Genomic DNA, 16,059 nt, shown 5'->3' on the forward strand with positions numbered 1-16,059 from the left:
TATCGTACTTTAATTGTGGAAACATTCACTCTTATTTCAGTGATGGCCTACTATTGCAGGTTTGAGGTGAATATAAATCATCTAAAAAAAAAGAAACTTTTTGTTGAGACACAAATGAGTCTCACATGTGAGCGTTTCCTGTTTCTGTGTTTGATTTGTGCTCTTCTCCCTGAGCCTGGACTGAATTTAGTCGTCCACATTGTCTCCATGGGTCGTGTCCTCTAAAGTGCTCCATGCAATGTGAAGAGTGACTGTTTACAGTGCTGTTTTCCAGTTTTCCAAATATGCAGCCTGATGCCACTTTCATGGATTAATGGCTTTACATAACATGTCCTCCTGAGGCATCTGGTTGTTGTCTTCCTGTCCTACAGAGGGCAGTAGACCACATTAAAACTATAAAAATGGGGGCATTAGAAAATAAAAGTCTGTCTGAATGACCTCTGAGTGACACACAGCCTTTGGCATGACCCTGAATGGCAAACTACTACAAATTAAAAGGAAGTAAATTATGATTTCTTCACCACGTCATTGCTATAGTAGCTGTGAACAGCTTCCTCCCGTCAGCCAAACATCTGATCATATCAAAACATTATAGCATAATGAAGAATCCATAAAAATCCACAAAAGCATGAGCCGTATTGTACTGTACTCCTTTTTATTTATCTGGCAAAATAATAAAAAGGGGAGCATTTGGAAAGAGTCAAATTTAACAGTCAGGAAATACAAAAATATAGATAAAATAATCCTAACAGTTGTTTTGATTTAATTCCTCTTTCTCTCTCCAAATGGACAAAAAAAACTATATTTCTTTGGATCAACATGTAATAAGGACTGCACTATGCTTATAAAGACATCTTTTACACAGGATGCACAAATCCATGTTCAGCCCCATCATGCAACCGCCTGCTGCCCTTCAGTTCAAAATACAATATTGTCCTTTTATCAGGTGGTACATCAAACCCCACTGCACCCATGATTATTTCTAATAGATACCTGAATGTTGTTCCCTAATGCATAAAGATGGGCCTAACCCCCCCGCCCCCCAAACAAACCCTCCAGTCTGTCTCTGGTGAAAAAGATCACAGCGATACCTACTCATGGTGTGTTGGAAAGCCTAAAGACTCACAGCTTGATGGAGGATGTTGCTGTTCATGCTTGTGGTTGGACATTTTGCCTAGAGAGTCCAAAATATGATGCAAAGTGCTTGACAGCACTAGGCTGCTACTCCCTTCTCTAATCCTGCTCAACTAACCCACGTTTTGACGGAGGCACTAGGTGATTAGGTAGTGTGGGTGGCAGCTCGTGACCCTCCAGCTTGACCTTGATGAGGTGGTTGGCAAGGGCAAACTCCTCGTCATCAAGGAGGCCGTCTTTATCCACATCTGCCAGCTTCCAGATCTTTCCTAGCACAGAGTTTGGCAGCTTAGATTTCAGCATCTCCTTCTTGGCAGCAGCACCACTCACTTTGTTATCGATCGGAGAGAGGGTGTAGAAAATCTCATCATACGTAGGCTTGTCGCGACCCACTACCCACTCCAGCTCATCGATGCCTTCACCTGCACCTTCTCCATAGCCATGACCAAAGGGACCAGTCATGGTTCCTTCAAAGGCTCCGCCCTTGACAGACTGGCTGGGCATGGCAGCCTCTTCCTGGCGCACCAGGGCCATGAGACGGGCGATGTCATTGGCGAGCATGTCCTCCACTGCCTCCAGCAGCTTGGGCTTCAACACAGCAAACTTGGAGAAATCTTGGGCATTCAGAAGCTCCTGAAAGATCGGGGGTGGGGGGTTGAGAAAAAACAGGAATCAGTGATGGAAATAGATCAGTCTTCAATGGCTACCAATGGGAGTAGCATAGAAGAAGCAGGATTTCCTGACAAACCAGGGAAAACAAAAAACCTTCCTGGCCCGTCCTGGAGGGCAAGGACAGGAAAGAAGGGAAAAGATGTGAAGAGAGTAAAAGTTGGAAGGTCATTCAACTCTGAACTAAGCACTCCATTATCTGGATCTATCCTCATCTCACCTGCATCTTGCTCAGCTTGGGGAAGTCCCCGGGTGAGATCTGGTGCTCCTTCTCGATCTTAAGGTAAATCTCTCCCAGGTTTGCGATCAACTCCTTCTTCTTAGAGTCCTTCCCAAACATACTGGGCATCTCCTTTTTCAGAGAGCTGATAATATAGGCCTGCACCTATAAACAAGAGAAGGCAGAAGACATTTTTAACTTCAGACGCAATACTCACAGCAGATTAATTGTCTTGAGGCAATTTCTTGAGACAGGGGAGTTACTTGGTATACATATAGACTAACAGAAACAGAAAATAATGCCTCTTCTCTTTTTGTAAGTGTTACTGGTTTATCCAACTGCTTTGATCATCAAAAGGTTTGGTTCTCACTTCTGCCAGAGGTTAGTTACTTCTTTTCCTCTTATGAGGTCCTCCTGTCTGACAAACAGAGCACTATTACATGAGTTTAGACCTGGCATTAAAATATGTCTATATATACTGTATATGGATGTTTCTCCTGCAACTAATTGTGGTTGACTATCACATCACTGCTATATATGCAAATGCACAAGTAGGGCTGAACAGTTAATTGTTTTGAATAAAAATCACAATTTGAGACAAATTGCAAAGGCTACAATACTTTATGCTTCTACTTTAGTTTTGACTGTTCTGTACTCTGTACTGTATTCAAATTAAAAAATGTAACCCAAACATGTTGGAAACCATACACAAGTCCATATCTTTAGGTTCTCACACTTGAAATAGAATACAGAGATGTTAATGGTCCATCACATTTTAAATCTATTACACAATGAAACTGCAATATCTGCCAGAAAAATTACAATTAGATATTTTCATCAAATCATTTTTTTTTATCCCTATACAAATGTGCATCATTCCTGCTCTTTTCCAGTTGAGTTCTTTGTTAAACTGAAGCAGCTGAATAGGAGGTCTTTTTTTATGGTCCCTGAAGATGCATTTGCGTTCACACATGTAAAAGAAAGAGGCCCCATGAATTCCACGACCAAATCCAGATATGGTGTAACTGGGTCAGTTCTCAAGTCACACTGTGGACACACTTGTGTGTGTTCTCACACACCTGAACTTAGAGCTATGGGTTATCATATAGTATCACTCAAGACAGATGTTAACACCAGGTGTATTTCAGAAATGTGGTGAATATGTCAAACTTGTTTAATTCTGAGCATGTTAGCCTGTTGATGTTACCCTTTAGCTCAGAGCAATGGTGTGCCTCACAGAACCACACAAACATGCATGCCTGAGACTCATTAATGCTGACCTTGGCGAGGCGTGCACGTTTGATGAGGTCATTGAGTTTACGTAGTGCTGCGTTACGTGGCAATGACTGGATATCCAAGAACAGGTCTTGCTCCTCTGCCTCAAACAACTTCCTGTTGTCTGGGACCAACAGTGGCTGTGCCCAAAATGAGCCAATGTACACCCGCACAACCTGGAAACAAGTTTGAGCAAGTTAATCTCCATTAATCTTCATTGTCCTTCTGGTTATACTTAAGAGAGGTAATTCTTGCACAAGTTACATACAAATCTGGGTAAAATATGTGAAAATGCAAACAAAAAAAACAGTGCTGTGAGGATGAAAGCGGAACATTAAACAAAACAATAAAACATGAATATTGTGTTTTCCTCATGCAGAAAGACAAAAGACAATGCACCCTCAACGTCAATGAATAATTGTCTCTGATCCAAAGGTTTCTTTGGGACTGGTTTATGGGTATGGCCCTGAATCAAACATTAACAAGAGTCAGGGGAAAAATCACGAGACAAGAAAAGTCACATGAAATCACAGAAAATGGACACTGGATTTGAGACAGATAGTACTGAAGCTGTGTTTCACTTTCGTTACATTCAGAAGAATGTAACAAGTACATTGGCTGTGATTATGCGAGATGTGTTGGGATTCCTTAACTCTCGTCTTTGGGAACAAAATAATTTCATCTGTGCAGATCAATTTAAGTTAATATATGCATTACACAAAAGCACAAGTGTGAAAGAGAAATTTTTTTTTTTTTACCTCAGGTGTGTTGATGATTTTGCCCAGAGACCACATCAGTGCTCCATAGACCCTCATCAGCTGCTGAGTGCTGATCTGGTCTGCCTTGTTCAGTACTACACGCATTTTGTCCTCGTGGTTCTTAAGGGCGCGGATCACCTCAGAGAACTCGTCAGATATGTCCAGCTTGTGGGCATCGAACAGGAGGATGATGCGATCCACGCGCTCTGCAAACCACTCGAGCACCGCAGCAAAGTCATAACCTGGAAAGAGACAAGTCAAAATGAAATGAATTCTGATCTGATATCAGGTTTCTGCGCTTACAGCCGATTGAAAAATATTCCCCATGGTTTTTAATAGCTTTAGGCTGTTCCCAACACTGAGGTAGCAGCAGTGGAAAGCTTCTTTCTCATTTCTTAAAAATATCTCTTATTTCTATACCTGAAGGGAGCAGGAATAATACAGCGTGGCAGACGGAACAGAATGACATTATTCTAATGTCCCCTGTTCTCCAGTGATTAAAAACTCAAAATAGTCGCTATGTTCATTTGTTATCGTCATACATTTAGCAGGAGGGAGGCATGTGGAGGTAAAGACCTTTTGAAACTTAATTCCTTTGGACAGTACTGAATTGTAGAACTGTGGCATCTGTTTGCCTCAGGAATGAAATGACATCTATCAAGGACAGTGTTCATTAAGAAGCTGACCAGGCATTCAAGTTAAAGACAACCAGCATTTGAGACAGATGGAAAATAAGTGTCACTGGCAATGATATTTACGCTAAAAGGTGATGAGCCTGACTGGTATTAGGAACACAACGTTCTGCCCACTCAAACTGAGTTTCTCAAATTTCTTAAAGTGGGACTTTTTCCTGAGCTGCCATTTGTCTTTGAGGAGCTGTACAGGCAGCGAGGAAGAACAGAATCATGGTTTTGATTAGAGTCTGTGTGTCATCTGATCACAGAAGAATGCAGTTACCCTAAAAGCTCATCTCAGCTGCTGCACAACAATCACAGCCGACATGCTGCATATGCATTGCAAAATGGCCATTTTTGTCTGTGTCTGAACAGAGATACAGTCAATAGAAAGAGAGATAAAATTAGATGAATAGATGAAGAGGGAGACAGAAGGAAAGAGAAATGGTGAGGGCAAGAGAAAGTCGAGGCTGAGTAAAAGGGAAAGTAAGAGTAAAATGTAATAAGAGATGGTGTGTACAGAAGTTGTAGCTGTGCCCGTGAAGTTTACATGGAGATTGCTGCATTCTCTCTTAAATCTATTTTTAATCTCATGGGCCAAAGAATCAGACTCAAAGACAGCTGCTCAGCTTAGACTTACTTAAAGCAAATAGCATTAACAACTGTCTCTAACTACAGAGCTCTGGCACATATAGACATTGTGCAATACAGAAATATATAGGTGGCTATGACATGCTGAAGCTTTTCCACAATTCAAAGTCCTAACAACTGAAATTTAATAACACAAGTGTGGCATTGTTTACCATCAAAATATCCACAAAGGGCTTTTCTTAATTAAGCAAATAGTTTTGGTGCGGAAAAACGCTCAGCAATAACACCCCCTTAACCACAAGAGGATATTTTTACACGTGTTAATGAGTGAGCTTTAAATGTGCTTTTTAGTTCCCTCTATCAAAGAGGTTACAATTTGGTGCCACCTGTCAGCGTGCTGTGTGACTTTTGTACTAAAAAAATGACAGAACACACGTTTTGTGAACTCAAGAAATATTGCACAAATGTATAGAGTATAGATAGATCAAATATCAACAAACAGGTCAAACTTATTAATAACTATAATGATCCATATTTTAGTTTTGGTGGAGATTCCTGTTCTCAGAGCAACTTCTAGTTGATTTTGTGACATGAATACAAATTTGGTCTGGCCGCTTTGCCTTGTTTCCAGTAAGTGAAGATAAACAAAGCTGTACTAAATATGTGATGTCATATTGAGTACAAAAAGATGGAAGTTTTAACTTCACATAATTTGTCTGGCTATTTGTCTAGCCCTTTAAACAAATACCACAGAGTTTCAACTTGGCTTCTTTTTTTATGCTTTATTTTCTAAAAGGCATAACATGTAAAGACCCTGGCCACTTCTCTAAAGTAATTGCTGACCTCATGAAAACCAAATCCATAATCACAAGGTTATGCAATAAAAGTGCTCGGTGTCAGTAAAAACTATGTCTGCCAGTGGTCTCAGTTGATCAGTGGAACAGTACTATTAATGTTAGTTTCTTTTTTTATGTCAAATCCATTTTAAAACTATGGGAAATGCTCATCCATGTGCTGTCCCTGACCACTGCTTTTCTGTTCCCAGCTCTTGGCAAAAATGACACAAATGTTTGTCTATGACAGGGGTCACCAACCTCTTTGAGACCGAGAGCTACCTGAAGGGTAGAGAATAATATGGAAGGCTACCATATTCATTTTTATTATTTTGTGCAATTTACCATTTAAATGATGAATATTATGCAATCAATTGCATTCCAGTGCTTACTCCTAATGATTATCACAGTTTGTATAAACAATATCAAGGACATTTTACTCAGTGATCATATGGATACATGCAAGTGAGGTGAAGTGAAATGTGCCCACGGGCACCTCGTTGGCTGCTCGCGGGCTACCAGGTGCCCGAGGGCACCACGTTGGTGACCACTGGTCTATGACATTGAACAAGTCACATGACTGTCTCGTTTGGAGATTACAGCACTGAGGGAAAAGTGTTGGAGATACCAGCGTAGCTTCTTGCTCACATGCACACACATACCCGTCACACCTCAGCTGCAGCAGCACTACCCATTCATTCTTGTTTATATATGACACAGTGAGTACAGTATATGTGTGGAGTACAGTCTTGTATCCGTGTTTATACAGCAACAGACCAGAGGGTAATGTGTGAGAGAGTGTGTAACCAAGAGAAAAGGAATAAATTGTCGGTAGGAACGCCGTCTACATCTATGTCTGTATATGTCTACGTTATGAAGCATCAGATTTCATCTGACCCTTCCGTCTCTAAAAGAGGTCACCTGAACTTTTTTTTTCCATTCTCACAAACAAACTTCCTTTTGGTTTCTCACCAGATGGCACTAATTTAATGTCCTTTTAAATGAATCAAACTCATCAGACATTATTTCTTAATTAAAATAATTTGATCTAGAAAATGGTAAAGAATAGAAAACCAAAATATGTGAATACATGTAATAATATAACCGCTTTTCTACTTATGACAGTTCCAAACTAGATTGATAATAGCATAAATACAAGAAAAGAAGCACATGACCAAAGACATCTGCTTTAGAAATACCTTTAAATGAATAATCAATTATCAAGAAGGTCAATGTCATTGAATACCTGCTTCCTTGTGGGAAATCACACTAAAGATTGAATGCGTGTGTCAGCCTTCTGTGAATTATTGGCAGTAGTGATGGTGTGGTGGTGGGAAACTATGTTTTACTCCATTTCCGTTCCCGGAAGTACAAAAAAATGCAACTGCTTGTATCAGCGCTTCCTCTAAAAATGACTGAAATCAAGTGGAAAAAGCAGAAGCTATGTTGAGACGCACCGTTATCTTCTGCTCATGTTCTGTAAGATCATCAAAAGTTAAAAGGAAAACTGTGTATGTGGCAATTCTGAGATGACCCTACAGGTCACAGCATTGTTGGAGCACATGAAGAAACAGATAAAAATATGATTTGATATATTTCCACAGAGCACAAGGAAATGAGTTGGAAGTGATGGGTGATAAATGATAGAGCATATGACAGAGAGTACACACCTCTGGCACACAACATAAGTTTAAGTACTGGTGTTCTTTTGACCTTGTTGACATACAAACCTAGCAGCAGGCTAATCAGAAAGCAGCAAAAAGGATAAACAAAAAAGAGGGAAGGAAGTGAAAGGGGTGGAAACCTAGAAAACCACAGGTACGGGAAATGAACATCATATTGCCTTTGCACTCTCTTTGCAACTGTCAAGTTGTGGAGACCTCCATTAATTTAGAGGACCTGTTTGGTTGGGCTTTGACCTGAGGGCCTTCACAGGTAAATATGACATAAGTGAGACTGGTGTTGACTAGTAGAGCACATTCCAAACACACCATATTACCATAGAGAGAAAAGTGAGAGCATGCAGTTTGTTAAAGCATGTTTCCTTTATGCATAAGAACCTGCAACTTCCTGTGAGTCTATTTTATGGGTGTGTGTCTGATGACAGTATTTCACAGTTTCTGAGATGAGAGGACATGGCTATAGTGATGCAGCAGTATTAATAGAAAGTTAGCATGTGACAAAGTGGGTAAAAGGTGTGTGCATGTGTATGAAGCAAACCTCTGCTTATCCTTTGTTTCTCCCCAGACAGGATTCCAGGAGTATCAATGATACTGATGCTCTCCAGGACGGGGTTTGGCATTTGAGCACACATGAACCTGTCAAGAAAAAAACAGGGGACGAGAGTGAGATCTTGAGAGAGAGGCTGGAAAAACCAGTTGGTTGAGAGTATTTATACCAATAACAATATAATAAGCTTGCCATATGTGATATTTAATAAATGTGATCACCAATTGTTTATTCTTAAATGTTAAGTTGAATCCCTTGGACTTTGATTGGACAAATAAAATTAACTGATGACATGATCTTGGTCTAGACAAAGTCCTTAATATGTGGGAAAACCTTTTTCAACTTTTAGCAAACATGAATTTAACTACTTGTTATTACATATTGTAATGTGATTGATTATTCATTTAGATTTAAACGGCCACTATTTTGATCATTGATTAATTGGTGCTGTTTTCATCATTAAAACAAGTTTTCTGATTTGTTCAGCTTCTTAAATTAGATTTTCTGGTTCATTTGCTCTATATAACAAAGAAGTTTGAATGAATGACAAAGTCATTTTTGTTTAACAGCAGAGGAGAATTAACACCATAAGGCCACCATTGACATAAGAATGTTTAGGAAACACTGGAACAATACTTTGCAGTTTCTAAATTGTAGGCCTTGGTCATTACCAACACAAAATAATTCACAAAAGTCTCACACTGGGTTTTTTTAAACTTTAAAGAGGAGTTGCACTCTGTAACAGAAATGAAGCCAAGACACAGCTATGCACACAAACACAGACAGATTAAACACACTATAAGGCAGAAAAAGAAACAATGAGTGGTTTTGCATAAACCCACAGTATCCCACTCTGGACAAAGAAGAGAATTGTTTAGAGGCCGCAGCCTAAGGCTGAGAGTACTACTTCTTGCTCTGCTGCCTTTGAGTCAATCTGAACCAATACTCATAACATGAGCTCAGAGGCACAAGGTCATAAGACTGGGAAAATCATGCTTTTACATTCCTCTTACAACCACACTAGGGCAAGACACATCTCAGACCTTTAACAGAGGTCTTATCCTGCACGCAGAGGGGAAAAGGGAAAATTCTGAGGACAATGAACATTTGAGATCACCATTTCTTGCATGGAGATCCTATGGATGATATTATATTACAATAATAGTGTAATAGTGACGGCCAAAGATAACAAACATGCAGCGTTTCCCTTTCATAGTTGATGGTTGTGATATCCAGTAGGAGTTTTGTCTCAGGTTTTCCAACTATCCATCTCAACATTTTCCACACGGGGGTGCTCCAGTGAACTTGAGCTGGAATTCTTAGAATCAGAGCAGGACACTACCAGGCACAAGAGCCCCAAGAGCTTGTCTGTGTGATTATGTCTTTGAACAGGAGAAACCGACCCTCTGCGTGAGGCTATGAACCTGGTTTGATTTTTAAATTCCGAGACCTGTACAGTAGTACTGGAATCTTGTTCTAGCATTTAACAGAAGGTCTTCCTCTTCTGCCCCACTTTCTAATGTAGACCTTCCCCCACATAGTAACCTCTGCTTCCTACAGATAAGAAGAAACAGGGTGGCTGTCACTAACACTTGGATATGGATGGCCACAGAGAGGTTATACTAATGTCAGTTGTCCACATCTGCTTCCTCTAAATTTTTGTTTTTATTAGTATTTGTGAGTAACTTGTGTACGATATGGACATCAACACATGCCTTTGAGTATATTTGTTTGTTGTGTGCCCTGCAAAGCCATGCATAGGTCAGTCCCATTCTAAGCAAAATGCATAGTCAGTGTCCTGGAATAACAGGCCATGAGTGGGACAGGACGGAGTAGGGCAGCATGGGCTGGGGTGCGGAACTTTAACTTTGCTGACTCTGGTGTTTCTGCTAATGGCTTACAGAGAGTACAAGCCCACTGAGGGCCTCTGCCTTCAGTTCAGTGACATTTTAACTAAAAGGGAACAAGAGCTTAAGAATGTGCAGGTTTAGGTGGAAGGGGAGTATCAAGTTACTTGTACGGAAACATTTGGTACCAAAATCAATGTACAAAGAGGGGGAGTCAACCCTAAAAACCAGAAAATACAAATAACTGACAGTATAGCTATTAGCCAGTGTAGTGAACATTTTAGGTTTGTCAAAGAGCAAATTGTCAGTGTGAGAATCCCCTGACTGATTTCTGTTTACTATCATCATAAATGACTGGTTGCAGTGAGGGTAAGTCAGTAAGTCCTATCTGAGTCTGGTAGTTAAGGGCTAATCTGCAAGTTCAATGACTATGATTTAAGACATGCACAGTGAAGCTACACAATCCCCTTTCCTCCAACTCAAAGTAGTCAGTACTCAACCGGACCATCTTTTTGTCCCCTTTCGCATGTATGAGGGAAAAACTTGAAAACTTAAATCAATCCAAATACTTTTGGCCTTGTGAGTGGAAAACTGGCCTGATCTAGGCAACAAGCTCCCAATTCCAAATGTCGGCCTGGACTTGATACATGACAAAACATCAATAAACTGTCGGCCCGCTCCATGATACATACATGCCATTACAACTGATTAACTACCCACTGACACAGGGCTTTTTCAAGCTGATCCTATGCCTCCGATCATCATAAACATATATCCTGTTACATACAATCATGTGAGCTTTCCAAGAGTCAGTGTAGGGCCACTCAAGCCTGAATATGCCTCTGAGACAGAGATATAGACTAAAATCAAAGGGCACTGCAAGTCCCATGCATTACATGATCATATGCTTGTGTTCACCAGACGAGTGAGGTTATGATGGACAATAGCTTTTGTTTATACACAATCTTATCTGTTTTCCCTTCAAGTCCCTAATACACTCCAGAGCAGTGAATTGTGGCTTGTGTCTAACATGCCCGAACACACGCACACACATACACACACTCATTATTAAACTGTTATCTGGAATGTATTACTTCATTTGTTTGGCCAAAGTTTGCACTAATGTGAGATAAGGCAAACACTATGCGCAATTGAGAGAAAGGATTTCAATGGATAATGGCAAATGGACTTTGTCATCAGAGTGAATAAGATACTTGTCATACTGAGTAATTCACAAAACATTTTATCCTGTTAACTCACTGGACAAGTGGGTCAAACCCCAATGAACTAAATATTTTAGAATTATAGTCTCACTTTCATGACGCACCTGCTGACTCAGTGTAACACATACTACAAGAAGATACATTCCAAATCCTTGAACTCCTCAAGATAAAATGTTGTAAGACTCATTCACAGGTACTAAGTGAATTAAAGGCTGATTACCACTGATGTGGTAACGCCTAACATATGGTACAAAAGTCAGGAAGACAGGGCAAAGTCCACTTACTGCCTAGCAACATCAACCACAACTTTGTGTCCTAGATGCTGAAACTTCAGCATAAAACCATATATGTCATCTGTGGCAGGTGGTTTATGGGGTAAGAAGAGCATGCTGAAGGGCATGTTAACTGTCAGAAGCGAAAGTGACTTGTGTTAAAGGTCCTGGCAAACACCTTCCAGTCTTTTCCTTATGCATATACAGAGACACCTTATTGTTGACACTCAACGGTCAACACCTGTATTCTGTATACGATCAAACAGGGAAAACATTTGCAGGGAAGATAAGGCAACAGGGTACAGTGAATACTATCTTGAAAATACAAGGTACATGTAAGGACTTGTAAGGGGGCATTTAAGCCACAGCTGGGCTGCTATTATGACACGTGAGTAAACACAGAGCGAAGCAAGACATTGGCATTTCCTTTTCATTCACGTACTAATAAATAACCTCGAGGTTCCTACAAACCAATTTCTAGAATCCTAGTGTGTGTTAAGTGATCTAGGCGCTTGGCAGTAGCTTTACCTGTTAAGGAACGCGTTGCCAAAGGCGTTGAGTTTGCGGAAGGGCTTCTTGGGGTCGACAACCAGAGCATTACCCGGTATCACCCCATCCTGATCACCATGCATTACCGCGATGAAAGAGTCTGTGGTCGGCTCCGGGCCAATTCGCATTCCGGGGAAGTCCTGCTCCATAAGGTGCCGGATGAAGGTCGTCTTCCCGGTGGAGTACTGACCCACGAGGAGGACCATAGGCTTGTTGTCGAAGTCGGCATCCTCGAGCGCAGGGGAGTGGAAGTCGTGGAATCGATACGTGTCCTCCAGGGGGAATAGCTTGGTCCGATAGAGCCGTCGCAGCCCCTCTGACACGTTCTGAAACAGCTCGGGGTCCTTCTTCAAGTTTTTTCTGAACATGGTTACTGTTTCTACTAAGTTGAGACCGCCGTGTCAGTCTCCCCTCGATTAATTATCGGGTTTAGTGGTGTGTGTGGATCCTTCACACCGAAAAGAGAGTGGCTGCCTGCTGGAATGAAGCAACGGCTGGGCGAGGTCTTGGAAGTTTTTTGTCCCCACCCCTCCTCTTTGCTAGCTAGTAGCCACACACTCAGTCATTCGGCGAGGACTCCCTCTGCAGCTGACGTTGGCTCACCGGACACAGGCGGCCACACCCCGGCACAAAAATCTAGCTCGATATATAACCTGACGCTAAACCAGTGACGCAGAAGTAACGTAATAACTTCAGCTGACGGTTGGCTAACCGGCCGACTGTCAGTGGAAGCACTCAACAGAAGAATGCTGACAGGCACGCGCACACCGGAAGTGGGCCATATTTCACAATAAAAGCCTCAAAGTTTAACCTTCAAAGATCCAGTGCGTAAAATTGGAATAAGCCTTTTATATGCACCTAAGACATACTTGCTTTACAGAAACTACCATCATACTCTACCATGTTTCTACCTGTTGCTATAACAGATAAACTAGAAAGCATGAGTTTTGTATTTTGAACCACTTACTACACATAACATAGAACGATATTCTTTCAGATGAAGGCTGCATGCTTGGTAAAGAAAGGGGTGAGTGGAAGATTGCTCTGCTTGTTTCCAACATAAACCGCATGTAAAGTCTTTTGGTTTGAAAAGTGAAGCCCAAAAAGTAAAATGGAAGTAGTAATTAACCACCAGGGGGCGACTGTTAGTTGCAAACTTTGTAAATGTAAGTTTATGGGACAGTGGGTCAACTTCTCACTTTCCTGAGGATTTAATTGTCTAAATTGCAAGTTTCATGTCTTCCTCAATACACATGATGTCAGTTTTGTAAATTATGTTAACCTTCTAGAGGAAAATATTAGGTTAATGCAACACACCAGTGTAAGTGACAGCTGGTATTTGGTGCCTGGTTGCTGGTGCAAAAAACTGTCATAGCAACAGTCAACTCTTGAGGCTTCAAAACTGGAAGACAACCATTTAAATTAGATGTCATCAACCCTTACACACTGGACCACACACACTGTATTTTATTTATTTGAAATACACTGAAAAGCCATCATTTTAAGACCAGTCATCTGTTTAGATGTTGTGTAGATGTTATATGTACATACTGTATAAATATAAAGCCCTAAAATTATCTATTTTATAAACACAAAAGAGAATAGCAATTTAACATTGGATCAGGACTAATCATTTATACTCTTAAATACTCTTAAATGTGATAAGTTAATTTTACTACCTAGGAAACTGATAGCCTTAAAAAAGGATGTCAGTTTAACTACTAGTTTTCAAGCTCTGTTCACTTTATATCTACTTTTTGTGGGTACAAAAAAGTGCCTTATTAATTAGCCTTAAATTGTTCAAATGCATCCACATAAAAGTAACAATTTGCAAAGCAACTAAACTAAGAAACAAGTCCTATAATCATTTCTATTTGTTTATTTGTTATGACCTATATTACTCTATATTACTTTAATTTTACCTTTTTTTGTCTACCATTATCAAAAATGTTGCTTTAATTCCCACATGTGGTTGTGGATGTTATTTGTTTTATCTTGCCAAAGATGCAGTGTATTTGTCAGTCTGGTATATTTTTCACATTATTCATATTTTCTGTTTAGGTGCATCACACTTCAACATTCATTGAGGGAAACATTGTCTTTATTGTCACCTGTTGTTTTGGTTAATTTACAGTTCAAAAAGAAAACAGAAAATGAAAGTGTTACACTATATGACTGACAGGATTAGGGTTATTTCATTACAAAGAGCAACATGCACGGAAATACTATTGAAAGTGAAAGTAAATGGAAAAAATAACCAAGGGAACGATTGTGACATTTTAACAGACACTGTAAGTACAGTAGAGTCCCAGCAGCATTTTGATGAGAAACGGTGTCCCTCCAGACATAACAGCAGCTCCACTGGAAGCCAGAGTTTTTTCCATATGGAGATGCTGTTACAGCTGGTTAGACCCACAGGGACAACATAGCTCACAACACTCCTATAATTGTGGGATTAATCTTGACATAAAATTGATTGTACAGGTTTCTACCGACACCTGAAGACACAGAGATGAAAGTTACTTGAAGTTCTTGTGAATATTTGAGATGTTTTACTGCGATTAAATTCTTTATAGCTATTGAGCATACAGTGAGTAAAATGTTCAACTCCCCAGCAGAGGCTAGAATCATAGGATTATTTTTTTTACTATACTACCATATCCCAACAATGGCTCATTTGTAAGTATTTTATGAGCTACATTTTTATTATATGCCTTAAAGGTTTCACACATTTGAAATAATGCTGCCCTCTTTTGGTCAGGCATTGCTGACCCCACAATTTCAAATACTTTTACTACAGCTTGTATACCCAAGTCCTCATGTGATAATAAAAACTGCCACCTAATAAAGAGTTAGTTAAGTATCATTCAGCACAGCCTCGTGCCTCTTGATCTTAGTTTTTACTGCTTCTAAGGTTACATGTTGCCATTATGACTCCAATAAAATCAGGGTCATTCACTCAGTTAAAATGTGCTAGGAGTCAAGACCATCAAAATTAATCTTTGACAGATCGGCATTGATATGGCTTTGAGGACAAACAGTAAACAGGAGCATGCATCATTTCCTTGTGCATGCCTCATATCTTTCGAGACTCCCTTAACTTATCCTGAGTGAACTTTGACACTTAACCCTCTCCTTCTGTAAAACAAAACAAAAAAACAGAGCCATAAAGCAGTTTAAGGTTAGACTAAAAAGACCTTCATCCCCTAAAGTGTCCTTTGACTTTACCCATTTTTTAACCAGATGATTTTATCTCTTTCTGTCATCATATTAAAATTAATGTTTTGGGTTTGGTTTTTTTTTACTAAAAAGACTAAATTCTTGTACACATCTTCAAATGTATTTTCCTGGGATTAAGTTAAGAGTAACACTAATTATATTTCAGTCAATCTAGAGATTTTGTCTATCTTGTCTCATCTGTTACTGAAGCAAAGCGTTGACATTCACAGTTGTGGACTATCATTTTTTTGAATAATAAATCCAAATTTGTTGTCTGGTAAATAATAACCTAATCAGAAGGGATTTGGAGGACAATCAACATTTCCGTTTTGTTTTTCTCTTCATATGTCATTTCAATGTGTGTGGCAAAGTGTTGTGAATGGGCAATGTATGACTGTGGAGTTTAACTGATTTAAAAAAAAGGAGGCATTCTGAAATGAGTGAGAAAACAGTATTAAACAATGCAAAATATAAATCATTATGTTGGTTTAAGTACAATTTTATGTCCCAATAGACTGTACATGAAATCTCAGTGATTCATTAGCAACATTGAAATTTAAGAAAGT

The 16,059-nt window shown here is 39.8% G+C and overlaps 1 protein-coding gene across 1 annotated transcript; it reads right to left on the reverse strand.

The window, feature by feature from the left end:
* Window positions 1–636: 636 nt before the first annotated feature.
* ehd1a (EH-domain containing 1a) lies at window positions 637–13,022 on the reverse strand. Its single transcript, XM_044040454.1, has 6 exons — window positions 12,254–13,022; window positions 8,375–8,472; window positions 4,057–4,298; window positions 3,304–3,474; window positions 2,024–2,188; window positions 637–1,767 (listed from the first exon to the last, which is right to left on the reverse strand). The coding sequence occupies exons 1-6, from the start codon at window positions 12,640–12,642 to the stop codon at window positions 1,234–1,236; spliced, it is 1,599 nt and encodes a 532-aa protein (XP_043896389.1). The 5' UTR covers window positions 12,643–13,022; the 3' UTR covers window positions 637–1,233.
* Between the last annotated feature and the right edge of the window lie 3,037 nt (window positions 13,023–16,059).

This window comes from Solea senegalensis, linkage group LG12 (assembly GCF_019176455.1).
Source record: "Solea senegalensis isolate Sse05_10M linkage group LG12, IFAPA_SoseM_1, whole genome shotgun sequence".
In the NCBI taxonomy this organism is placed as follows: domain Eukaryota; kingdom Metazoa; phylum Chordata; class Actinopteri; order Pleuronectiformes; family Soleidae; genus Solea; species Solea senegalensis.